Source organism: Acomys russatus, chromosome 28 (genome assembly GCF_903995435.1).
Source record: "Acomys russatus chromosome 28, mAcoRus1.1, whole genome shotgun sequence".
Taxonomy (NCBI): Eukaryota; Metazoa; Chordata; class Mammalia; order Rodentia; family Muridae; genus Acomys; species Acomys russatus.
Genome location: NC_067164.1, coordinates 1355280 through 1381418, shown reverse-complemented (window position 1 = coordinate 1381418; position 26139 = coordinate 1355280). Strand labels below are relative to the sequence as shown.

Genomic DNA, 26139 nt, shown 5'->3' with positions numbered 1-26139 from the left:
GGGAGAAGGTGGTAGAGCAGTGCTGGGAGAAGGTGGTGAGCAGTGCTGGGAGAAGGTGATAGAGCAGTGCTGAGAGAAGGTGATAGAGCAGTGCTGGGAGAAGGTGATAGAGCAGTGCTGGGAGAAGGTGGTAGAGCAGTGCTGGGAGAAGGTGGTGGAGCAGTGCTGGGAGAAGGTGTTGGAGCAGTGCTGGGAGAAGGTGGTGGAATGTGGGTGGAAGTCATGCCTCTCCCCCTGGAAATGTTCTGGTATCTGTTTTACCCATGTGTGGTCCCTTCCCCCATTCCAGCAAACTCTTTGGTACCAAGTGCTTTTCATTTCCAGACCCTGACACCATGCCAGGAGCATAGTGCATGCACAATACTTTTATGAGAATAAATGGGCAAATATAAAACTGAAAGCATGGGCAAGAAGAACTGAGCACAATGCCTCCCCGTTACCTAAGGTTTTACTGTCAAAGGCCTTGACAAGCTTTAATCCAATATTAAAGTGGTAGCCAGTTCTAATGGCTCACACCTGTAATCCCAGCATTTTGGAGGCTGAGACAGAAAAATTCACATGAGTTCAAGGGTAGCCTGATCAACAGAGTGAGTTCCAGGCCAGCCTAGGCTACAAAGTAAGCCTATGTCACAAAAAGAAGAAAGAGAGACTGACAGTGTTGATTTTCTGTATATCTGATATAAATGAGTAACTTCCTTTTTTCCAGGAAAGTAACTTTTAAAATATTAATGTGAAATAAGCTTATGAACATTTAATTTTGGTGAATTTATAACACTAAAATTTACACACAGGCTTTACTTTGGTTTAGACATTTTTTTTCCTCAACTGGTTGATTTTATTTGCTTGTTTATTTGAGGCACTATGTAACCCTAGCCAAACTGGAACTTAGTATAGAGACTAAGCCAGCCCAGAACTCACAGAGATCCACCTGTCTCTTGGGATTAAATGCATGTGCCACCATGTCTGGCAAACCAACTCAATTTAAAGGCCAGCAGAGGAATGAATGACTATTGTAGAAGTGCACTTAATTTGAGCAACAAATGATGGAACTTATTTTTTCATTACAATTTAGACATCCTTCCGGGTTTTCCTCAGCCAGAGTCCTCAGCCAGATGCTTCCAGCCATCATATAAGATGCTGAGTCCTGGCCAGGCTTAGGGAACTTGGCTCAGTCCCCTTAACCAGATCTGTTTCCCTGTACTCACCCAAAAGCACATCCGATCTTTCTCTAGCATAGACACCTCCAGGAACAAACTTGAAAGCTGTGCACCAGGCACAGAAAAATACTTCTAGAACATAAAGGCTCATGCCAGTGGCCATGGCTCCCCCAGGGCTTGTCCCTGAGTTCACAAGATGTCCAAGCACTTGAGGCCACATGGAGCCCGTGAAGACTGCTAGTACACATCCAGAAACAGCTGCTGCCCATGTGCGCAAGTAAAGGAGACCCATGGCCGAAGAGGCTCCTGGTTGTAAGGGGGGGGGGGGAGGGCGGAGAGGGAGAGAGAGAATATGAGTCAGGCAAGAGAACAGCACAGTTTGTGGCATGACCAGTATACAGCAGGTGACCAGAAGGCCACTCGACTCTCAACTCCCAAGCAAACCAAGGGACGGCAGCTCAATGTGGTCTGCTCAAAGTCACAGTGCGGCACTGGCACTCCTAGAAGTAGAACAGTCCAGCAAATCTCAGGCCAATGCTTGTCCTTTGGGAAGGGGTAGGAGTGGGCACAGCAGTTGCTAGCCTTACCATCTTTGCAAAACTGGAACCATGTTTATTAAATACAACCATCCAGATGCAAATCAGTAGGAAACACAGGATCCGCATGGTTTCTAGAATATTTCTGCTAAGGCGCTTCCTAAGTAACTTTTGCCCATCTTTTTATACATATTCAGTGCTACCCAGCAGTATACACACTGGCTTCTCCAACCACACCAACTCAAGAGACGGCACCATTAGGGTTCCAGAGACAGCTTCGCTGCTGGAGCAGGTCTGCACTCTGCTCACTGGTTCTCCAGAGCCTGCCGGGTCAGGACTGTGCATTCTACCTGGTCCATGGCAGGCAGTGACTTAGCCAATGTCGAGCCTACACTGAGGTCATGTAACTTCGTCCCAATTTCTGTGAAATCAACTTTGATCCATCCATATCTGGCCTTACATAAAATATATATGTACACACACACACACACACACACACACACACACACACACGTTTTGAGACAGCTTTTAGATGTCCTAGAGTTCACTCTGTACACTAGGCTGGCCTCAAACTCACAGAGCTCCACCTGCCTCTGCCTCCCAAGTGCTGGGATTAAAGGCGTGCGCCACCACTACCACCCAATGACAATATATCTTTCTGTTAGCATCCTTCAAGATATCCAAAGGAGACACTTCACTGTTTGGGGCGATGACAGTGTATCTGAAGGTGAGTCCCACATACCTGTCACCCACCAGGCTATCGCAGCATCATGAAGCCATGATGAGCCAGAAAGCATCAGTCCAGTTACCAGGCCCAGCAGAACCACACCTCTGTAAATAAGTGGAAATAAAAAACAAAATCAAGCAAGCATAGATGAGAAGTCTATCTGCCACCTCTCGCTACATCCACTTATATCACACTGTGGATATGAAACGACCGTCTAATGGGAGCCCCGGGAGCCAGTACACAGGACACTCAGGGAGCGCTGACGGGAGCCCCGGGAGCCAGTACACAGGACACTCAGGGAGGACTGACGTTCAGGCTCAGTGAAAGGGCATACGCCTAGCATGCAGGAGACTCTGGGCTCAATACCCAGTGCCAAAAATGAAATAAAGCAAAGTACAGCATGGTTGTAGCCACACAGCCAACAAATGACACCCGTAGTCTCTCTTGGTCCACGTAGGCACAACAATTGAATTTTCAGCTCTTACGTCACAACTCACAGCAGCCCCTGACATTTCAAACAGCTCTGCCAAAGACCAAAGCAAAAGTCACTGGTGGCATTTGTTCGGTTTCCCTCTTTTTCTACCTTTGTCCTATCTCACTGCTGCTTTTATGTAGTGTCTTCGTGGCTAAAATAAGTGACCGTTTGACAGGTTTTTTTTTTTTTTCCTAATTTTTAACTACCACAAGATATTTCATTGTTTTGCTAATTTTTTAAAAATAAAAACAGGAGGAAGAATTTAAAAGGTGGGCTGGAGATATGTCTCCGCGGTTAAGAAGACTCAACGCTCTCGCAGAGGACCAGGGTTTGGTTCCCAGGATCCACGTGGAGCCTCACAAACATCTCTAACTCCAGTTCCGAAGAATCAGACACCCTCTTGTGGCCCCCACCAGCTTCCGGCACACACGTGTTGCACAGATAGGCATGTGGGCAAAACATTCATATACATTAAAAATAAATAAATAAATGAAGTAAACTTGAGTGGAGACCCACAACAATGGGAGCTGCAACATAAGTAGCTGAAATCTGATTTCAAAGTCAGCACTTGCGACACACCAGGCACGGATTTAGGACTGTCGCCTGTGTTATCCTCTTAAGTTTGTGAAGAAAGCAATACCTTCTTGCCCATCTGCAGGAGAGACCATGGGAAAGAGTCCTGGCTCCTAGTGACACCGTGATCTGTCTAACAAGCACCCAGTGATGACACTGGAGGGACGGAAAAGAATGACCAGCAGACAGACGCCACGCCTTCCCCGCCACAGGCAAGGGATGCCTCACACCTCCCATCCGGGAACGTGGGGACTGATAGAGCCTTCAGCTTTCCCACAAGCCTCCAGTACAAAGCGGACACCCTGGTGGCTCCTCCTCACAGGGAATGGAGCCAAACTCACCCGAATGGGTTCGGATCAGGCCCTGGGTGGGGATGACCACTCACTGCCCATCTGGAAACAATAGAGACCTCTCCAAAGATCCAGTGAGTGAGGAACAGCAGGCTCCCGAAGGCAGCACCTGGCAACAGCCAACTGGATGGAGAGCCTGGGCCCTTGGCTACCTCACTGGGTTTCTTCCCCTCGGGGTTACCGTAGTCGCCACCTAGAATTTTTAAAAAAGGAAAGAGGGAAAGACGAAGGGCAAAGGGAGTGCAGCCTTTCTCTTTTTTACCGGACTCTTGGCGATTGGAAACGGCCCATGGCTTCAAGAAGCCCGCTGTAGGAGAGGGGAGATCACCAAGTAAGAAGGTGACTGTGCCCAAGCTATGCGATGGGAGGGATCACTTCTGCCTAGCTACGGAGTGGTGTAGAAGGGAGCAGGTAAAACTGTCAAGTAAAACTGCAGAAAGCTACAAAAAAAACGAGTGACAGAAGTATGGGCAGGAAAAGGTTCCGTGTATCTCCAGAGAACAAGCGATCGCCAACATCCTAGCGCAAAGACCTCATGAAAAGAACATTCTGGGAACCCAGATCATTGCGTGATGATTTGCCTCGGCCATGAGAGCCCCTATTCCTGTCCACGACTCTCCGCACTTTGACTGATTGTTTTGAGGTCTGCTCCATTACTAAGCCCATTTTACAGGGTAGAATGCAAGCCCAGAGAGATCAACTACCTGGCCCAAGACCACACGGTCAATAAAGAGAAACTGACATTGACATAAGGCAGTGTGCCTTCCTAACTAGGTGTCGTGAAGGCCTGATCCTGAGCACTTTTAGCAAGAGACTGGTCAAAGCCACAACTTCACATGCTAAATTGGGGCCATGGGAGGCAATGCTGGCAGGAGGATTCCTTTGTACTCACACAAGAGCTTACTGGAGAGACTTCCACGGGAGAAGGCTTCTATGGGACAGAAGGGCAACCCTGGGGTCTACCTGTGGGACTGGTGGCCTAATTTTACTGAGAAGAAGAAAGTTATTCTGACAAGAGCGAGGTCAGAGGAAGGAGTAGGCGGAAAGTTTGGGGAGGGGAAGAGGCAGGAGTGGGTTGATGAGGACAGAGAGAAATCAAGGACCTAAGGATCAAGCTGGGAGTCCAGAGAGAGGGCTCATCTAAGCTGTATGTATTGGATAAAATGCAGTGGGCTGTGCTAAGTGTTTCTAGCCCCTAGGACCCCATACAGATACATCTTCAAAGAGAAAGTCAAAGAACACCCGCTGTATTAGAGACGCGAAGGGTCTGAAGTCTGGACATACAGGATACAGAGAATGGAGACTCCCATCCTGTGCAGAGAAATGGGAAGAAACAGAGGCAAGCCGAGTTGAAGGACAGGATGTGCTTGAGTCCCCGATGGACACATGGGCACCTCACACCTGTGTCTTTGTGCCAGCCATGTCTGCCCTGGCAAGGAATGGGGCCCATCGTCTGTGTCTGCTCAACAGGAGGAAAGGTTGGAACGGAGCAACAGTGCAGAAAAGCAATTTTCACAACGTTAACTTAGTCTGTAGAGTGCTTGCCTAGCTTGCACGAGGTCCTGGTTCGATTCCCAGCACCAGTGAAGAGAAGAGCTCTTCTTCAGATGTGCTACTGCACAGGCTGGAGTCAGAAGCCGCCACCCTGGGTAAGCTGAGTCTGTCCTTACCTGTCCCGATGCAGTCAAACACAGCAATGGCACTCAATGCCAATATTACTCTGTTGGACATCTGAGAACTCCAAATTGGGTTTAACGATGTGTACCATATGCGGAGGACAAGGAGGAGAATGTGTCCCAAAATGAACCCCCAGATTCTGAGGTACCTGGAAGTGAAAATAGCTTATTAAAGACAAAGTGTGGACTCGACGTACTACACCCGCTGTGGATTGGTTACCCAGAATGTGGGTCTGCAGTTGCCTTGCTGGACATCTTCACTGATGCTCTTTACTTTAGAGTCCAGTGCCTATGCATCTTATAATACTTTTCCAAAAAAAAAATATATTTTATTAATTACTTGAGAATTTCATACAATGTACCCCGATCACACTTGCTTTCCATTCTTCACAGATCTACCCTCCCTCCTCACCCACACCCCCCAAAAAACCCATACCAAGTCCAATTTGTGTTGCCCATGAGACCAGAGAGATGCCTTAGCATGTTAAGGTACTTGCTGCCAAACCTGGCTACCTGAGTAGGATTCCTGGGACTCATGTAGTGAAAGGAGAGAACCCATTACAGCAAGCTGTCCTCTGAGCTCTACACATGCATGTACACTGCACACACACACACACACACACACACACACACACACACAAATAAAATCTTTAAAAAAATACATCTAATTTTTAAAATGTTTAAACTGTATTGGGGCTGGAAGTAGAGCAAAACAGCAGGAAGAATACTGAATATGCACAATGCCTCGGTTTGGCCCTTCATACCAAGAAAACAAAATGAGATCGACGGCAAGAATTTGAACCTTTGTTTTTTGAAAAGGAAACAAAACTTCTCCAAGGCCCCGTGAAAGGGAAAACTGCACTGAAACCAATGGTCAGAACATTCCCCCCGGGGACTGGTCGTACCTGTTTGTCTACAGGTACATACGACGTGAGTCATACCTTTGCAGTCCACTTCCTGACCACCAGGTCACAGCCTGCACTATCAGTGAAGAAGACACACCAAGTGCAAGGACCACCAGCCGCAGCTTGGCATTTGGAGCCTCAAAGGAGGCTATGCTGCCTACAAACAGAGAAAGGAGAGGTGAGCTGGCAAGCGTGCCCTGGCACCTGACAGTCTACACTTGATAAGTGTGTCTGGCACAATAGAGATAACATACAGCTGTACACATCCTTTGTTTTGCTGGGATTCTCACATAAGGTTCACCTTGTTAAAGCATACAACTTAATAGGTTTGCGGCACAGAGTTGTCAGCTAACACCACTAATTTCAGAACATTCTCTCCGCCCCAAAAGAATTCCCTTTCTCATTAGCATCGCTCCTCTCCCACCCACACACCCCTAGCAAACACTAGCCTTCGGTCTCCATGGATTTTTCCAGTCTGGAGAATTTCACATAAGTATAATCTCACAGTATGTGGCCCTGTGTGGTTGGCTTCTTTCCCTCAGCATAATGCTTTCAAGATATTTCCATATGGTAGCCTAGATGTAGGCCTTCATTCCTTTTTGACTAAATAATATCCCAACTGCATAAATAAACTGTGTTTTGTTTATCCATTTGTCAGCTGAAAGGCTTGGTTGTTTCTTCGTCTGAACTGAATGACGCTGCTAGGAACACCTATACAAGTTCCTGTACAAACATATGTTTGCATGTTTCTAGACAATACGACAAGGTGCAAGGCTCTGCCAAATGGTTTCCCAGAGCAGCCATGCCACTTTACATTTCTTACATATCAATTAACAACACATGGAAACTCTGTTGTTCCACATTTTCACCAGTACTTGGTATTGTCTGTCCTTTTTTTTTTTTTTTTTTGCTATCTGCATGAGTGAAGATATTTATGGTCAAAAATAATCTAGATTAATAAATATAAATTAGTTTTGTATAGTTAATTGCATGTTGATTAATTTAAATACTTGAGGTGTCTTGAGATGAGAGTACACGTAACAGTCAGGGGGTGAATACAGGGGGTTTCAAAGCAAATCATGGCCCAGCGCAGCCTCTGTAGAGCATCAGCTGTGCCCAGTAGTCACCAAGCACTTGGCAGAGATGGCCTCTTTGTCCTCCATCCTCAACTCTGACTTCTCCACGTACCCATTTCTTTTCTTTTTAAGATTTATTTATTTTTATGTGCATTGGTGTTCCGCCTGCATGTCTGTGTGAGGGTGTCAGATCCTCTTGAACTGGAGTTAAAGACAGTTGTGAGCTGCCATGTGGGTGCTGGGAATTGAACTTGAGTCCTCTGGAAGAGAAGACGGTGCTCTTAACCACTGAGCCATCTCTCCAGCCCACTGCCTACCCATTTCTGTAGCTCTTCTTCCACTCGGGGAGCTGGGTTTTCACGAAGGAAGGTGGTTAGGGGCAGCAACTCAGGGAGAGTCATCACTAGTGCCATGATGGGCAATACTGGTTGCCAAACCACAGGATCTACCGTGGCCTAAAAGACAAACTCCAGAGCACCTGTGAGGGAGCTTCTAGGGCGCATTCATTGTGTCGGTAAGACTCACTCACCTTCACCTAAACAGGTGTCTCACCTTCCTTGTCGTGATGGGTTGTATCCCTACACTGTGACAAGAAAGGCCACACAAAAACTATACCCATACTCCCCATGCATGGTGTCATAGAGAAAATCCTGCCATAAAAGCCAGTTATAAGGCAGAAACACAGCAATAAGAAAGGCCACACAAAGACTATACCCATACTCCCCATGCATGGTGTCATAGAGAAAATCCTGCCATAAAAGCCAGTTTGAAATGTAATAAGAAACCAGGTCTTACAAGGCCAAGGCCACATGACTCATACAGAGAAACCATAAGCCTGCTGCAGTTCCAACCAAGCAGGTCCTGCGGTCAGTACCAGGCAGACGGCTTCACTCCCATCACCTGGTGGACACCATCTTGGCAAAGAGAAGTTTCCAGGAGTCTCTCCCACTATTGCTTCTGAACCCTGGCTCTAAAAAAAAGTAAGAAGCTTGACGCCTTCACGGGAAATCTCAGAACTCGCTACTCTGTGCCCTGGTTTCTACAAGGACAGGGAGAGCAAGGGGCTGGTCTGCTTTCCTCGGGACTCCAAACACTGCTGCTAGAAATGTGACACATCAGCTTCCAGATGCATCTGCCCAGGCCAACTCACCAACAAATCCCTAAGAAAGGCCCAAAGAAGCCTGCCAGGGCTGCAGCAGGAAGGTGAAACATCTCGGCTTTCAGCTGAGCTCCAAGCAGTTTCGAGCTCACATTGCCCTCCCTTTTGAATTTATTAATAATACTCCCTCTCTGTAGCCACATAATTTTCCAAGACTCATAATTATCGATTATTTAATCCATCCTTTTAGAGATGACATTGGGGTCGTTTCTGTACTACCATTGTAAATAGCCCTGCAATGATTCATATATTCAACATATGTATATGTAGGTGAGTCTATAGGACCCAGTCCTTGTGGGGTTACTGAAGGAAAAACTTTGTATGGATGTGCAGTTTGGGTAAAATGCTGCTAAATTGGCCTCCATACAGTCGGTGCTGACTTAGATACCCACCAGACAGGCACAAGTACCTGTTTCCCACCCTTATAGTACAGTGTTATATGTTTTTTTTCTCTGCCAACCCATTTGTGAGGATATAACTATCCGTATATCATTAATGCCATGTTTTATTATTTTTACATTTTATTACATGTATTTGCTTGTTGTGTGTGCACACACATGTGAGTGTGTGAAGGTATGTCAGCTTGTGTGCGCGAACGCCTTGTGTAGAGGTGAAAGAACTTGTGGGCATCGGCTCTTGCTCTCTCTACCAGTTGGAAGCAGGGATAGAATGCAGGTGGTGAGGCTTGGCAGCAAACGCCCTGACCTACTACTGAGCCATTCTGATGGCTCCGTTTTATTGTACTTTAAGGACCTGATTATGTTTCCTTTCCAGGGACCACGCCCCGGGTTCTGCTAGCTTTCTCATGCATTTTGGTCTTTTAGTATTGCTTTATTGAAACCATGGGAATCAGCAACTGAGTAAACACAGTTCGAATAGCTTTCACCTGCTGTCTGTCCGAATGCTGTGATGTTTCTGAAACATAATTCTTATTTCTTATGCAGTTCCACGGAGCCATCTTTCTCGTCATTTCTAAGTCTTGGCACAGTTGCCCTGTTCTCCAAGCTACCTTTTTCCCTCCTTATTCCAGTGAATTTTAGATTTTTCCAGTCAGGCAGAGATGTTAAGAAAAAGAGACGCATTAACTCAGTATAGTTTTCCAATTTTGCTACTTTTTTTTTTCCTGAGGCAATAGTAAGGAAACTGGTGATTTTTTTTTTTTTTAAGTTAACCGTTTCTCATGCGATGAGCAGTCTACACTATTTTGCTTTTGACGAACAGAGGAATCTCAGACACTGAGACCTTACCAACAGTGATGATTCTCAGCAGAGAGAGCGTCCACTTCTTATTTACTAGTTTCCAGAACGGAGGAAGTGTTAGGAGTATCGGAGAGAGAAAGGCTATGCCGAACAGTTCCAGCCCGGTGAGTTCCAGCGTTTGCAGGGGAAAGTAATAGATCATGGGTCCCAGGCCGTGGTAGAGAGACCAAGAGACGTAGCCTGTGAAAAACGTTTAAGAGAGAATGTGACTCCAGTTTAGTTCCTAGCGGCAGCCCGCGGAGGTACACGCTCCGAATTTCCTGCCTCTGGCTTCAGCTGGGTGTTGGTAAGAGACTCCTCCCCTTTCCCTGCAGGCATGGTGGAGGAAAACTGTTGTGAGCTCGTTTGCATCTCTTGTTTGTTCCTGTAATTATGCAGTCTTGCAACCGTCCGTTTAGTAAGATGTCACAGGCTGGACCATCCGAGATGAAATTGGCTTTCTGTCACGATTCTAATTGATAATATACTCTCACCTATTTCAGCCCATACATATGCAGTGAGAAATATAAAACTAAAGAAGTAGCGCTCCCTCCACCTACCCCAACCTATAGACTCAAGCCCTGTAGTTAAGCAACAGACTTTTTCTTGTGGGTAGACAAATCTTAAGCCAGCCCTTACTGGGCAGGGCTGGGGAGTGAAACATCTGAAATCAGAGGCACTTTTGTGGCACAGGCTGTGTGACCTTAGACAGTAATGATAATTAAAGCTATGCCCGGCTAAGCTGGGTTTTAACCAAATATCTTATTCTTCATTCAACTCACAATCCTATGAGACCAATGTATACCCCTAAGGTGGTATACACCACCTTACCAAAGGTGAAACAGTTGGGGCCAAACAACACAAAGCCCCAGAACCTGAAAGCTCAGTGGTTGCCTGGCTCAGTGGTGCCCTAGCAGTAAGTGTCACAGAGAGTTTGGACCCCAGCAGCGCACTTTTACCTAAATCCCTCAGGCTACTAATCTGCAGGACTCTCCACTTCACGGGCTCTCAGATGAGATCAAGCCTCCGGGAGGAACTTGGTGTGAGTCACTTCACACCTCCCAATTTACAAGGCACCAGGAGAACAGAAGGAAAAAAAAAAAAAAAAAGAATTTCAATCTCTCCCTAGACAAGCTGCTCCCAGAAGCTCTCGTTCTGAGGAGAGCGCCCTCCACAGGCCAGAACGATGCTTGCTTCAAAATGAACCGCAGGACCTAGCCATTTCCCAAAAGTTTCCCTGAGAATTCAAGAGTTTGCGTATGCATCTCCCACAGAATTACTAAATCAGAATACTAAATCCTCGAGATTTCGTGGAAAAACGGCTTAAATGAGCCCACGAGACTAAAATCAGACGCGCACATTAGTAGTATACTCGAAGCTACTAAGACCACTCAAGCAGGGGGCCAAAGCCAAAGAAGTTTCCCATGGGTGCTCACCTACTGCCCCTGGGTTACACAGGTGCCCTTTCCTTGGGAAAGCTAAGTTCAGTACTAAGCTGTATTAAGATAGACTTGAAGATAGTCACGGTCCCGGGACTGCCCAGGATCTACGCAGACGCAGGAAGAGCCCTCCATGCTACCCCAAGACAGTAAAGGAGCTGCGGGCCTGGGAACTTCCATCTGGGTCTGGTCCCCTTCCCTTCCACGTAGCGCGCGATAAGCATCTCCATTCCCGGCCCTGCCAGGCCTCTTCTCCGGGCTCTGCCACCACCACCACCACCACCCACCGCCGTGAAGGAACAAACCCAGCCAGTGTGCACCAGGACAGCCTCGACTTACCCAGAAGGGTCTCCAAGGCAATTGCTCTCCACAAGCCTGGCATGGCTGCGGCCATCCGAAAGCCGCGAAGGCGATCCCCACTGCGCACCCCACGTTCCCTGCGGGGTCTACCCAGCTAGCCTCCTCGGTGTCACTTAGTGGCTCGCCGCCGGTCTGAGGCGGCCGAGGGAGTCCAGGCAGGGTGCAGCACTTTCTCCCTGACACACCTGCGCTCCGCCCCGCCCAACGCCACCTGTGCCTTCAGCGCTGCTGGAAACGGGCCACCCCAGTACAACCTGTACGTTCTAATGTCGGCTGGTCCCCATCCCAGACGCCCACACACACACACCTTCACGAGAGAACTCATAGATGGACCAGTTGCTGGGGCCCCGGAGGAAGGGAACAACCCAAATCGGTTGTTTAATCTAAACTCATCGGTACAGGATGCAGAGCGCTTGGTAGAGTACTTACCTCAAATGCACTCAACTTTGGGTTCATCCTCTGCACTGTGCAGACAGGGCTTGGTGGTGTATACCTGACACCCCAGCATTCAGGAGATGGGGACCGGGGTTCAAGGTCATCCTCTGCTCCAATTGGTGAGCAATTGGAGTCCAAAATGCTGTGTCTGGAATTTGAGAAGAGAGCTGCAGACTTACTCCCAAACAGTAATAGGCTCCATCCTCTTCCTATCGAATGACTGCACGTCAAACACCTGACATTATTTTTTATTATTATTATTATTATTATTATTATTATTATTATTATTATTATTATCACCATTATCATCATCATCATCATCATTTTTTTATTTTTAGCTTTGGTAGTAAACACAAGTCAAGAAATGTTAGTTGCATCCTGGACAAAAACTAAAGTGGGAGACATTCTAAATAATAGAGCAGGTGAACTACGCTAGGGTGCCCACCAATGCTTATTGTTACAAGTCCACGACCGCTTTGAACTAAGAGATAGCTGGGTATATTTACGGAATAAATTAAAACCACCAGAAAGCTTTCATCTGGCATCAAGAGAGTTTTCATAACCTTGACAAGACAGTTACCTGGGACATAGTTTTTCCAGCAAATGACCACAGGACAATTAACTACTCGAGTGGGAAAAGATAAAGCTGAACCCCTACTTCGTACCATGTACAAAAACCAACTCATACAGGCTCTAAGACTGTAGTTGTTTGAATAAGAATGTCCCCCACAGGCACAGGCATTTGAATACTTGATCCACCAGTTGGTGGCACTGTTTGGGAGATGGTGCAGCCTTACTGGAGGAAGCACAGGACTGGGAGTGGGCTTTAAGAGCTCATGGCCTCTCCCCAACTCCAGATGGCTCTCTCTACGTCATAATTTCTGTTGAAGATGTGATCTCTGTCTTTTCTACTCTGGCCTCCCTGCCATGCATCCTCCCCCATGGTGGGCTCTCACTCTGGAACTGTGGGCCCAAATAAAGTCTTCCTTGTAAGTTCCCATGGTAATGACGTCTCATTCAACAGAAATACAACTAATACAAAGACCAAAAAGTATGTCAAACCATAAATGCTTTTAAAGAGAAAAGAAAAAAGGAAGGGAAGCATGAAGGAAGGAAGGAAGGAGGGAGGGAAGCAGATCATCACAGTAGTATCTTAATAGAGTCTTGGTTCAGCATCAAAATCATAAGAGACAAGAGAGAGATGGTGCATATATTGATGTCCTCTGAGATTCAGAGCTTTAAGCCAGGAGCAGTCGTGTGAGCCTGTGGTGGGGAAGCAGCTAGGGCGGCTGAAGGGAAGATGATTAGCCCAGGAGGTCAAAGCCAGCCTTTGCAACAAAGCAAACCTTCACCCCAACAGTAAATAAAAATAAGCCAACAAAACATGGAAATATTTTTGCTTCAAAAGACTGAAAAGAGGGCTGCTGAAGGGGTTCAGTGGGAAAAGATTCTTGCCACTAGGTTTGACTTCCTGAGACCGTCATTGGGAACCACATCACAGAAGAAGAAAAGTGACTCTTCCAGGCGTTCATGATATGGCATAGGTGCTTTCCTAATCTCTCTCTCTCTCTCTCTCTCTCTCTCTCTCCCTCTCTCTCTCTCTCTCTCTCTGTCTCTCTCTCTGTGTGTCTCTGTCTCTCTCTCTCTGTCTCTCTCTCTCTCACACACACACACACATACACACACACCACATAATAAATACGATAAAACATCCTTGAAGAAAGTGAGAAGAGAGCTGCGTGAAACTCATTAATAAGACATGTCCTTGGCACACCACAGGCCCAGAGTTCAAATCCTAGCATGTACTCACAGAGACACAAGGGGGCAAGGGGAGAGACCACCAGGAAGGGAGAAAATGTCTCTAAGCTCTGCATGGTCCAGTCGTCTGGTTCCATCTCCGCTTGCAGAGATGCTTGCCCCGCTTCCTGCTGACTTACTGAAAGCACACGTGACTCTTCCTACTCTGGGTATGTTGCACAGTTAGACTCACACAGTGAGCATGTGGCCTTCCACCTCTGACCAGAAGTCCTTAAGCAGTGTAGTAAAAATACAATGCAGTTCTAGACAAGCTGTTGGTGGTATTGATTGCTTTTTTGGGCTAGGAAAAAACAGGGGAAATGAATGATCTCTTTCGCCCTTCCACAATGACTTCTTAAGAATCTGCAGAGATGGCTTCTCTTAGAAAACAGGCTATCCACTGGATGCAAGCATTCCTCAAGAGTGTGGCATGTGTGCTGCTGCAGGGCCTGTGGTCCCAGCACTCTGGAAAGCAGAGGCAGGAGGATCTCTGTGAATTGGAGGCCAGCCTGGTCTATAAAGTGAGTTCCAGGACAGGCAAAGCTACACAGAGAAACCTTGTCTTAAAAAAAAAAAAAAAAAAAAAAACACACGAAGAGTGATTCGTCAGTCTATAAATGTGCTGGATTCCAGGGCAGTGATTCTGAGTGAGCCTTTCCTCTGTCACAGAATGCACATGGCAAGGAAAGGCTGAACTGTGTCCCCTCCGCTCTGCCTCCAACCAGAGTGCTCTCAACGTCAGCCTCAAGTTCCTCCTCAGTAACGACTGGATTCATAGCCAGGCAGTGGAGTGTCAGTCAGTCATGAAAGGAAGCGAAGCACTGGCTGGCATGTGTTCCAACAAGGACGAGCCTGCAAAGGATCACACAGCATGTGAGAAGAAGGCAAACACCACAGGACACACGTAGTTGCCTGCACTCATTTACATGAACCACCTAGAGCAGAAACCCCTATCAAGGCAGAGAGCACTGTGGTGGTAACTGGGATCTAAGACAACGGAGAGACCAGGAAGTAACTGCTGAATACGTGAGGCTTTTCTTTTAGGGGGCGATGAAAATATTTTGGAGTCAGACTGTGGTGGCGGATACATAACAAATACACAGAGCCATTTGATTTCACCCTCTAAGAAGATAAATTTAATGGTACACTAATTTTACCTCAACTGAAAAAGGTCAGGCTCCTGGTGGCCTGCCTGTGTTTTCAAAGTGTTAGCAAGTTGTAGTGGCACATATTTGTAACCCAGGCAATTAGGAGGGTAGGGAGTTCAAGGTCACTCACAGCTACATAAAGAGCTAGAAGCCAAACTGAGAAACGTGAGACCTTAGATCTCAAGAGTTCAACAGCAATGATTTGAGATGAGCGAAGGGAATGAAAGAACTTTCCCCGGGGGGGGGGGGGGGGGGGGGCAGGGGGGGAGATACACAGGAGCTCAGTGAGCACAAATACTAAAGATAATTCCATGGGAGGAATCCACTTCACACACACTATGAGGTTCTGGTTTTAGAAAGTCAGATAGTGACTTTTGTTGACAAGGATGTGGAGACCATTCTATCGGTTCCTCAAACAATGGAATACAGAGGTACTACATGACCCAACCTCTTCACTCCAAAAGTGGCAGTGTACAAAACCCACGGACAGATGTTCATAGCAGCACTGCTTGTAACAGCCCCAAACAGGAGCTATCCAAGTGCACAGCCATTATAGAGATATGTCCATACAATAGAACACTATTTAACAATGAAAAGGTATTGCTATATATGATGGTATGGTTGAATCTTGAAACTGTGTTAAGAGAAAGAAGCCAGTAATTTTTTTAAATGTATAATCCCATTTATGAGAAATATTCTGAATAGGCAAATTGAGAGTGACTAAGAGCATCTTAGTGGTTGCTCCAGGATACTGAGATAGGTGGGGAAAGGAAGGGATTAGTGGGTGCAGTTTCTCATATAGTAGATTATATTGTTCTAAAATTAACCTGTGACCAGTAGCTCCACAACTGCCAGTGTGCTGACAGCACCTTCCTATTAAGCTAAGCGTGTGAATCACATTGTGGTGAGAATTACATCTTCAAAAGCGACTTTGATGTGTTTTAGATGCTCTGAATGCCAGGCATCCTCAGCAAATGAAGGGCCTTGGCAGTCAGGGACATCAGACCCTGCACTGTCCTGCCTTGGTGCCTCCCTGCTTTCTCTCTGTATTGATACTGTTTCTCACTGCTCTGGCAAATCCTGGCAAAAGCACCTGAAGAAAGGAAGGAAAGGCTTGCTGGGGCTCGTGATTTGAAGCTAAGGGTACCACCCATGATGCTGGGGAAGGCATGTCAATGTACCCACATTGCACCCATAGTCAGGAAGCAGAGAGGAGTGAAGGCTGGTGCCCTGCTCCCCTTCTCCTGGGGCTGGAGAGATGGCTCAACAGTTAAGAACTGATTGCTCTTCCAGAGGGCCTGAGTTCAATTCCCAGCAACCACATAGTGGCTCACAGACATCTATAATGTGATCAATGCCCTCTTCTGGCCTGTGGGTGTATATGCAGGCAGAGCACTGTATACATAATAATAAATGAATAAACCTTAAAAGTAAAAAAAAAGAGTAAAGCCCAAAGCCAGGCGCGAGGCCCATCCTTGTAATCACAGCAGGCAGAGGCAGGTAGATCTCTGTGAGTTCAAGGCCAGCCTGGTCTACAAAGAGAGTCTAGGACAGCCAAGGCTACACAGAGAAACCCTGTCTGGGAAAAAAGAAAAAAAGAATGAAGCCTAAGGGATGGTGCCACCCACATTTATGGCGGGTCTTCCCTCCCCAGTTATATCTCTGAAATACCCTCACAGACACACCTTAAAGCATGTTTCCTTGGTGGCTGTAAATCTAGTCAGGTTGACAGTGAAGATCAGTTTTCATACACACACACACACACACACACACACACACACACACACACACACACACCTAAATGAATGCTATGTGTCTGTGGGTGCTTTGCAAGTTCATCATAAAATTTGAGGTTTTTTCTTATTATCTAACTTTCTGTTGTTATTGGCCTTCTGTTTTATTTCATTCTCTTTAACACTTTGATGGAAGGTCACTCCAAGTGTGTCTAGAAAATGCATCTGTCTGTGAGCCCGGAAAGGGAGTGTGAAAGCCTGTCTCTGCCACAAAAGTCTATTTTGTAGAGATATTCTGAGGATTAAATAGATAAAAAAGCTAAGACCTGCGGTACAGCATCTGTGGTGTTCATAGAATTAGGTTATAGGAGATGACGGGGTATTTGTTAAGCCTCCAAGATGTTCAGCCTAGTGCAGGGGACATGTCTGGCGAGCTTATCGATGACATCTTCACCCTGAGAGAATTTTACCTGCCTTCTTGAGGCGTCATGTAAACAGGTTGGCATTCTTCCAACTGCAGATTCAACACCAGAATTCAGCAAGTACGGGGAAGTGTTTCATCATCGGCCCCCACCGGTCCCACTGTACCAATGTAGGCAGCTTTCTTTTGGATCTTCCAGCCTGTCTCTTCACAGCACATGGTGGGAAATGTCCTTGTGGCTCCCAAGGCTTTCCCATGTCCCTTTGATGTGTAGTCGAGGTACTATAGCCATAGCAGGTTAAATATGAAGCTGCTTCTAATTTCCTTGCTAGGTATCAAATGTTAAACAGAGGGCTCATATGAATTTTTCATTACCTGGCTCTCCACCTCGTCTTATTGCTATTTACCTATAGAGATTATGCAATGTTTACACCGAACATACAGGATATGAGTTGTTCTGATACTGATAACAGCCATGTTCGGCTTGACCTATGTGCACGCAATGATGTCAGCTTGCTGTTGCTGTTACTACCTTGATTTTCAGATTTATAATTGGTTTGGCTTACATTTAATTTCAAAGGCCTTAGTATCTCACTTTCCAGTGGAATCGCCTTTTCTTTACTCTAAAGCTGTTGCTTGCATTCTTATGTTACCTGGAAATGAGGAAATGAGTGAAGTCCCTCCCAGCCATGCCAGCTGCTTCCTCATCCACTAGTTTGTAAAGCGTGACCGACCACATGAAGTTCATCCAGAACACACTGAAATCATTTTTCTTTTTATCAGAAAACAAGGATCTCCGGCATGAGCTAACACTGTGCACTAAGACTAAGATCTGATCTCCTGGTGAGAATCAGAAATGTTCTTCTTTAAAGACATGCTGTGAGAAAAGCCCCACCACCACCACCACCATCACCATCACTACCACCACCACCATCACCACCATCACCATCACCACCACCATCACCACCACCACCACCATCACCATCACAATCACTACCACCATCACCACCACCATCACCACCATCACCACCATGTCTACCACCACCACCACCATTACCATCACCACCACCACCACCACCACCACCACCATCACCACCATGTCTACCACCACCACCACCACCACCACCACCACCACCACCACCCCATCACCACCACCATCACCACCACCACCATCACCACCACCATCACCACCACCACCATCACCACCACCACCATCACCACCACCACCATCACCATCACTACCACCACCACCATCACCACCACCACCATCACCACCACCATCACCACCACCACCACCACCACCACCATCACCATCACTACCACCACCACCATCACTACCACCACCACCACCATCACCATCACCACCACCACCACCACCACCACCACCACCATCACCATCACCACCACCACCACCACCACCATCACCACCACCACCACCACCACCACTACCACCATGGAGGTCCAGCCTCAATCAATTTGTAAAAATATCTACACTACCACAGGAAAAGATCAGTTCCTGCTTTGCAATGACTTATGTCTGTGTCTCCCTGATATCCTGTATCCACCCCAGGTCAGCACCATGAGACTCAGGTCCCCACTGCATGTCTCATGGAGGCACTGCAAGGTTTTTCCTCCTAGCCTACAAGGTGAGGAGGAGTGAGGGTGCAGCCAGTACACAGAACTGGTCCAGCATTCATTAAGGATAGGCATAGGAAAGGCGGAAGAAGAAGAAGAAAAGGGGAAAAGAAAAGAGGAGCAAGCAAACCCAGCCTACCCAAGCCCAGCATGGCTGCAGCTCTAGACGTGTCCTCTAAGAGGTAAAGGCCAGTGAGAGGGCCTGTAGTCATAGAGACACACCCTTAAAGAAAGTGTTGAGACTTACTGGGCGTGGTGGCACATGCCTTTAATCCCAGCACTGGGGAGGCAGAGGATGAGGGATCACTGTGAGTCCAAGGCCAGCCTGGTCTACAAAGTGAGTCCAGGACAGCCCAGGCTACACAGAGAAACTCTGACTTGGGAGGGGGTGGAGTGTTGAGACCTCAATATCTCCCATTTGTTCCTTCCCTCCAGCTACCTTGCATCCCAGCTGTCTCCCTACAAGCCTAAAAGCAAAGGTGTCACCAGAGTGTGGGCCCCACCCTCCAGAACAGTGATTCTTTCCAGTATTTGTTACAGTGTCAGAAGAAAGCTGACTCGGGCCCTGTCTACTCAAAGAGGCAGAAAATGTTTTGAAAAAGAACGGAATCCATGGCAGCTCTTTCTCTAAGCACTCACAGTGCCTCTTGCTATAGTTCATGACTGACTGAGTTACTCAATCATTAGCTTTAATTGCTTGCCTTTATTTGGCTGAAGGCTTTTTAACTGTTGTTTGCTTCCACTGTTTACCAAATATATTGAGAGTGCTTTCCCGTGGCAATGGATGATCCTTTTCCATATGATTTTTCGTTTGGTTTGGTTTGGTTTGGTTTGGTTGTTTTGTTTTGTTCTGAGACAGGGTTTCTCTGAGTACAGCTGGCTGTCCTGGACTCACTCTGGACCAGGCTGCCCTACAACTCACATAGATCTGCCTGTCTCTGCCTCCTAAGTGCTGAGATTAAAGGCGTGCACCACCACTGCCTTGCTTCTATATGATTTTTACTTCATGCAATAATTTCATGGCATAGTAACATATAATTTGCTCAATTACCCCTCCAGTTTGAAGTTTATTTACACAGTTTTATTTATGGTGATTCTCAAATAAGCAAACTTCCTAACTAGTAAACACTAACACACTCTTTTGTCACCATGCATGTCACTCAAATAAAAATTCACACGTCTCCCACCTCCACCACCAAATGAAGTTATGGAGGTGCATAATGGGTGAAATCAGTGACCATGCGAATGCTCCGACAGTCAGCGAGCGATGATTTGGAAAGGACTGTAGAAGAGAGTGTCAACATCCTGCTCAGTTTTTTTTTGAGAAAAAGAAAGGAAGGCTGGAGAGATGGCTCAGAGGGTAAGAGCACTGACTGCTCTCCCAGGGGTCCTGAGTTCAGTTCCCAACAACCGCATGGTGGCTCACAACCATCTATAATGTGATCTGATGCCCTTTTCTGGCGTGCAGTGAACATGCATGCAGAGCACTGTATACATAATAAATAAATAAATATTTGTTTATTTATTTATAATTTTAAAAAAGAAAGGAGGGGGCATTATTTGTTCTTCTGAGAAAGAAGTCGTTGCTGAGGCATGAATGCAAAAGCCATGGGTCCTCTTGTTCTAACTAAAGTTTTTTTTCAATGAGAAGATAAGAAATATAGGCACTATTTCCTAAGATGTTGTCATAACAACGAAAAGACTCAGTGGTACCCTCTCTGTGGTCTGGAATGCATAGTATCGATGTGTCAAGCTCTACTGAGCTCCAGGGTCCCACGGACCTTGCAGATGTGTGATCCGAATCTTTAGAAGAGGTTGTCATCAGGTGGTTGGAAAAAGCCTCTAAGAAACATGTCTACGCAGAGCCATGCATTAAATGGTTGTAGGGACAATCTTCTGATGGTGAGGAAGAAGATGAAGACGGATATATTGAGGGGCTATAGTTGAAGACTGCCACTGTCCCATAAGTTGAAATTGAAGTCTGACAACAGGGTGATGACATTGATATTGATGCCCTTTAAGAGGATTGATGCAACTTAGCTTAACAGTGTAATGCTGCAAAGTTTTCTCCACTGCCAGCCAAGGATGCGGCATGCATATACAAGAGTGCAAATGGCTGAGCATCATACTGAAAAGCCATTACTGTGACTGCTCTATAATTAAGCCCAGGGAGACATTAAGGGCATCCATACATATGAGTGAGCCGCTGTAGTTTGTTTGTTTATTGCATGTTTCTTTTGGAAAGACTAGTGATGAACACATTTGGGTCACATTTATACAGTTATAAAAAATAATAATAAAGGTTTGATTTTGGTCAATTTTTTTTCACATACCTCTGACAAGAAGGTAGAGATTCTGAAAGAAGATGGCTCCTGACTCAGCTTCAGTTAAAGTTGCAAACAAGCTTGAAGGCCTGGACCCCATACCCACAACCCACAAGGCAAAAACCAGCTCCTTCTGGTCATCCTCTGACCTCCACATCACATAGATAAATAAATGTAAGTTTTAAAGTGTTTTCTAAAGAAAGAGCATCCGGCCACAGCTGGTGTCAGAGCTACTCCAAGTGTTTGCGATCCATCCAGGGGGTTTCCAGCTTCCCCACTCAAAGAGTCCACTGCCAGATTCCCACCAGAGATTACATGTGACATCACCAGACTCTGAGAAGAACACTGGGCACGTTATGCAGCTGGTAAGACTGGAACCTTAGAGAAAACTGTGTTTGGAACCTGGCTTGACCAGTGATTGGCATCAGGCTACATTTCCAAAAACAGCAGCCAAGAACAAGGCTGTGTAACCCATCAGAGCAGAAATGTTCTCTGCATGGGGTGCCAGAGGCCATGCTCACACTGCTGCCATGCCTCGGCTGGGGACATACTTCTGTGCCAGCACCAAAGCCATTGTCCCCACGCCCTGCCCTTTAGTCACACCCTCTAGTTTCTCCTCTTTCCTCTCCCTCCTCTTCCTTGTCTCTCTGTTTTTTGCGACAGGGTCTCAGTATGTACTGATGGCCTAGAGCTCCTCATGTTGCCCTGACTAGCGTTGAACTTGCACCTCACCTTCCTCAGCCTTCCCAAAATACTGGGATTATGGGCATATGCCACCACACCATACCCAACTTCAGCAACCGTTCCTACCATCTCCTCCAGAAAGGGTGGGCCAAGTGTAGGTCCCTGGGGAAAAGAAACCAAGACCAAATTAGACGTGGACAAGACATGCCTGGCAAAAGTGAGGGGGGGGGGTGGCGGTCGTGTTGTGGCTCCAGCCATAACACTGAGCAACCGAACAGACTCGATGAAGGAAACACAGGGTAGGAAGAGGCCTAGACCTTCGTGACCTTTGCCAGTTCTTTGCAAGGAAGAACAGGAGAGGAGTGACTTCACTCTAGGAGGAGCCCCAGTGCCCTTTCACTGGGTAGCACTTTCTAGGCAGCAGGGAGACCTACAGTGGGTCTGAGGTGAGCTGGAGGCTGTAGGCGAATCTGAGTCTTGTGCATGACTTGAAGGCACATCAAGGGCACATTGTGGTGCTGGCCTCACTGGATGATGGGTACCCACAGAGCTCCCTAGCCCGTGACTGCATGAGGCATCCACAGAGAGGATGCCAATTGACTGCATACTGAACAAAGATCCAGGACACGGGACACTCCAAATGCATTTCTCCTGAGTCAGAATCAAAAGTGTCTTTGATTTCTGTGTTTCTCCATTTTCAGTATAAATTATTTCGGATACAAATCGCAGACCCAATAGAAACCTTTTAAAATGCAGCCAAACAACTCTCAAATACTCTTTGGCACTAAGATGGGGGTTGGGGAGTAGGAGAATAACCAAGAAGAACATTATAGTGAATACCACATTTATTGTCAACTCTGTATCGGGGAATACCTGAAATCCCGCAACTTAGAAACATAAGAACATTATTAGAGCAGTTAAGACAGAAGTGAAGATTTTGCACAGCCTCTCACAGTTTCAGAGAGGAGACACGTGTGCTCTTCTTCAGACTTGGTGTGGTGCAGTTCACAAGGAGTTGTTCTGGGGAGGGGGGGCCGCTGTCTTTGCTCCCAGCAGCGAGACACGGGGGCTAAGGGACTGCTGTTGGCACCTTAATATCTGATTCCTGAACTAAGAAGGAACCTCAGGGCCGTTCCTTTTGTGAGTATTGCTCAGGGTGTGCAGTCGTTCAACAGCAACGGCACAAACGTGGCCAGCACAGACGGCATCTATGAATTCACTGTAGGCTGCTCGAGGAAGCGCTGAATCAGCTTTTCCATCAACACTTACTTTCTTTGTCTGTTTTTACCACAGTTCTAAGTAACGAGCACTTCAAACGCTGGCCTGTGATCTTCCTACTGATAAGTTATATGCTGTTCTGTCTTAGTAATCAGGATCTTACAGAAAGCAGTGCTGTACATGCACCTACACTCATAAGGAAGCTCATGAACACCTACTGAAGACCAACTGAAATAATTAAAACTTTGTCATGGGCATCTTCAGTCACAGTGTTCAAGATGCTGAGGCAGGAGGATCATGAACTCAAGGCCAACCTGGACTACATAATGAATTCCAGACTTGCCTGAGCTACAAATTACCCAAAATAAGTAAATATAATATTTTAAAACAACTTTTCCTTTGGGGCTGGAGAGGTGGATCACTGGTTGAGAGTGCTGACTGCTCTTCTGGAAGACCTGGGTTCAATTCCCAGCACCCACATGGCAGTTCACAACTGTCTGTAACTCAAGTTCCAGGGAATCCCATGTCCTCAAACTGATATACACGCAGGCAGAGCATCAACATACATAAAATAAAAATAAACAAATCATTTTTAAAATGTTTTCTGGCCTCAGTTGCAAAGGACCCAAGTTCAGTTCCAACACCAATGTTAAGAGACTCAAAACCACCTGTAACTCCAGCTTTGGGTGATCTGATGCCCTCTTCTGGACTCTGATGGGACCTGCACTCACAATGTGCATACCCATGTACAGACACACATAAATAAGCATAACTTTAAAAATAAATCTTTAAGATAAGTTTGTAGTTATCACACAGAGAGGAAAATCACCATAGCAAACTGTACTTTGAGAACCTGCCCAGGACTGGCTCCTGCCTGTAGTATCTGATTTCAGTGTCACACATGAGAACAAAGCACCTTTCCCTAGCCTGTCCTGTCTCATCTTCTTCCCCACTATACAGAAACAACCAGTTCCTGGGTTGTTCCTTCAATGTTTAGTTCTATATTAACCTTTTCTTGACTTTTAAATCTTTTGAAAGTATTGATTCTTTATCATATGAGATTTTAAACCCCCAACTCATATACTAGTGGCCATTATACACATATGCATAAATAGTATATACTTTTTACCATTTAATATAGTTTTTCGCTAATTTCACATACACATATAAAATATTTCTATGACATTTTGAAGTTAAAAATCAGTGATATGTTACTACATTGAACATGTGTCCCTGTGAAGCAGAGATGATTTCCAGTTCCCACATTTGAGTCTTTCCTCACTTATACCAACAGTATTCTGAAAAGGAATGCATAGGCAGCCGTGCGTGCTTGCTGGCTTGCTTTAACTTTATGAGTCTGCAAATGTCAACACCTTGCCATGTGATTTTTAAGAAGAACCCATTCGGACTGATAAATCAGTGAGCTGGGAAAGCCCTTATCACAACCATTCATTGTCAGCTTTGGCTAAGTGTAAAAGAATGGCCTCCTCCTGTAACTCCGCCTCCCAGGGATCTCACGCCCTCTCCTGGACTCGGTGAGTGGCTGTACTCTCGTATGCAAATAACCACACACAGATATATACACACTCATATTTAAGATAGATTCTTTTTTAAAAAGTATCACGAGTCTACTATGAGCTGAGTGCACAGTGCATGTGACATTTTAGGGTAAGACATCTGAACCAAGTCGCACTGTCATGTCTGGGTGGAAACCTATCTATCTGCCACAGCAGTCCGTGCCTGCGCAATTGGGCATATAAAACCCAGTGTTCACCCTATTCTCCTCCCCTAGGTCTAAGATCGAGGGGGACCTCCTCCTCCACTATATGGTCATAGGCTATCAAGTCTCATCTTGGTAGCCTGCTTATTCTTCCTTTGAGTGCCACCAGGCCTGCCCACCAAGGGGAAGTGGCCAAATATGAAGCACCAGAGTTCATGTCCGAGTCAGTCCCCACTCTCCAATCCTTTGCCCTGTGTGAGGCTATTGGGATGAGACCTGATGGGTGGGGGAGGAGGTCCCCTTTTGTCACAGGTCTAGAGGAGAGGAATGGGGTGAGAGAAGGGGGGAGTGGGGGAACAGGAAGATACAAGTGAGGAGATAACAATTGAGATGTAATCTGAATAAAGTATTTAAAAAATAAAAATTAAAGAAAAAAGAAAACTTAAAAAAAAAAAAAAAAACAGCATGGCTAGTCCTCACAGCCCAGCAGGATCTCCCACAATCTTGGGAGAGGCTGGACAGCCCTGAGGGGTCAGGACAGAGGTCTGACCTGCGGCCACAACTCAGAGGGACTGAACTGCCAAAGGTGCACTATCTAGACTGGCTCAGGCAGGAACCTGACTGCAGGACACAGCAGTCCAGGCCTGCGCAACTGGGTAGATAAAGCCTGGCCTGGCCAGTCTACATGGCCCAGCAGGGTCTCCCACAATCTTGGGAAAGGCTGGACATCCCTGAAGGGTCAGGACAGAAAATTAAACAGCGGCCCCAACACAGCCGGTCCCACCTCTTCTCACTAGCCTCTCATTCTCCCCTTCGGTCTCATCCCTCTAATTTAGACCCAGAAAGAATCAGTCAGGCAACTCTCCCCACACCCTGGCTTCAGTACTGTAGGGAAGTGTGTGCTGACTCACCAGAGGGTGGGTAGCTCCTGCTGGGTGGAAGCCGAGGTCGCCCCACTACCCAGCGTTTGATGGGTTACCTATGGGCAAGCACAGTAAAAGCACTGGACCAGGTCACTCCATAGATGGGGGTGGGGTGGGGAGGGAATTTACTGGTGACAAATCGCTGGGCTGCCTCTTGAGAGTAGCGAGCAGAGGCTTGGCTGGAAAGCAGCTGGGTTTTATATGATGGTTATCAAGGTGGGGTCTGTAAGCTGACATGGGCTGTTGGAGTTAATGGGGAACTAGGGGTGGAGAGGGAAGTAGCTGATTTTCTGTCCAACAGAAACCTGCACCACAGGGTTCCTGAAGGACGCTTATTTTAGGTTTATGTTCACCTGGTTAAAAAAAAAAAAAAAACCCTTCTGTGTGTCTGCTTAGAATCCAGCCTGTTTGGGGCCCAGGCTAACATCTC

At 46.5% G+C, this 26139-nt stretch overlaps 1 protein-coding gene across 1 annotated transcript in view; it reads right to left on the bottom strand.

Annotated features, from left to right (window-relative positions):
* Positions 1-11725, bottom strand: part of Cwh43 (cell wall biogenesis 43 C-terminal homolog) — a 51121-nt gene extending 39396 nt beyond the window's left edge. Inside the window, exons 1-7 of the mRNA XM_051170645.1 lie at positions 11651-11725; positions 9882-10073; positions 6436-6556; positions 5489-5643; positions 3810-4011; positions 2436-2524; positions 1206-1463 (exon numbers count right to left, since the gene is read on the bottom strand). Coding sequence (XP_051026602.1) covers positions 1206-1463; positions 2436-2524; positions 3810-4011; positions 5489-5643; positions 6436-6556; positions 9882-10073; positions 11651-11705 — 1072 coding nt within the window. The 5' untranslated portion in view covers positions 11706-11725. The remainder of the gene's footprint in view (positions 1-1205; positions 1464-2435; positions 2525-3809; positions 4012-5488; positions 5644-6435; positions 6557-9881; positions 10074-11650) is intronic.
* Positions 11726-26139: the final 14414 nt, after the last annotated feature.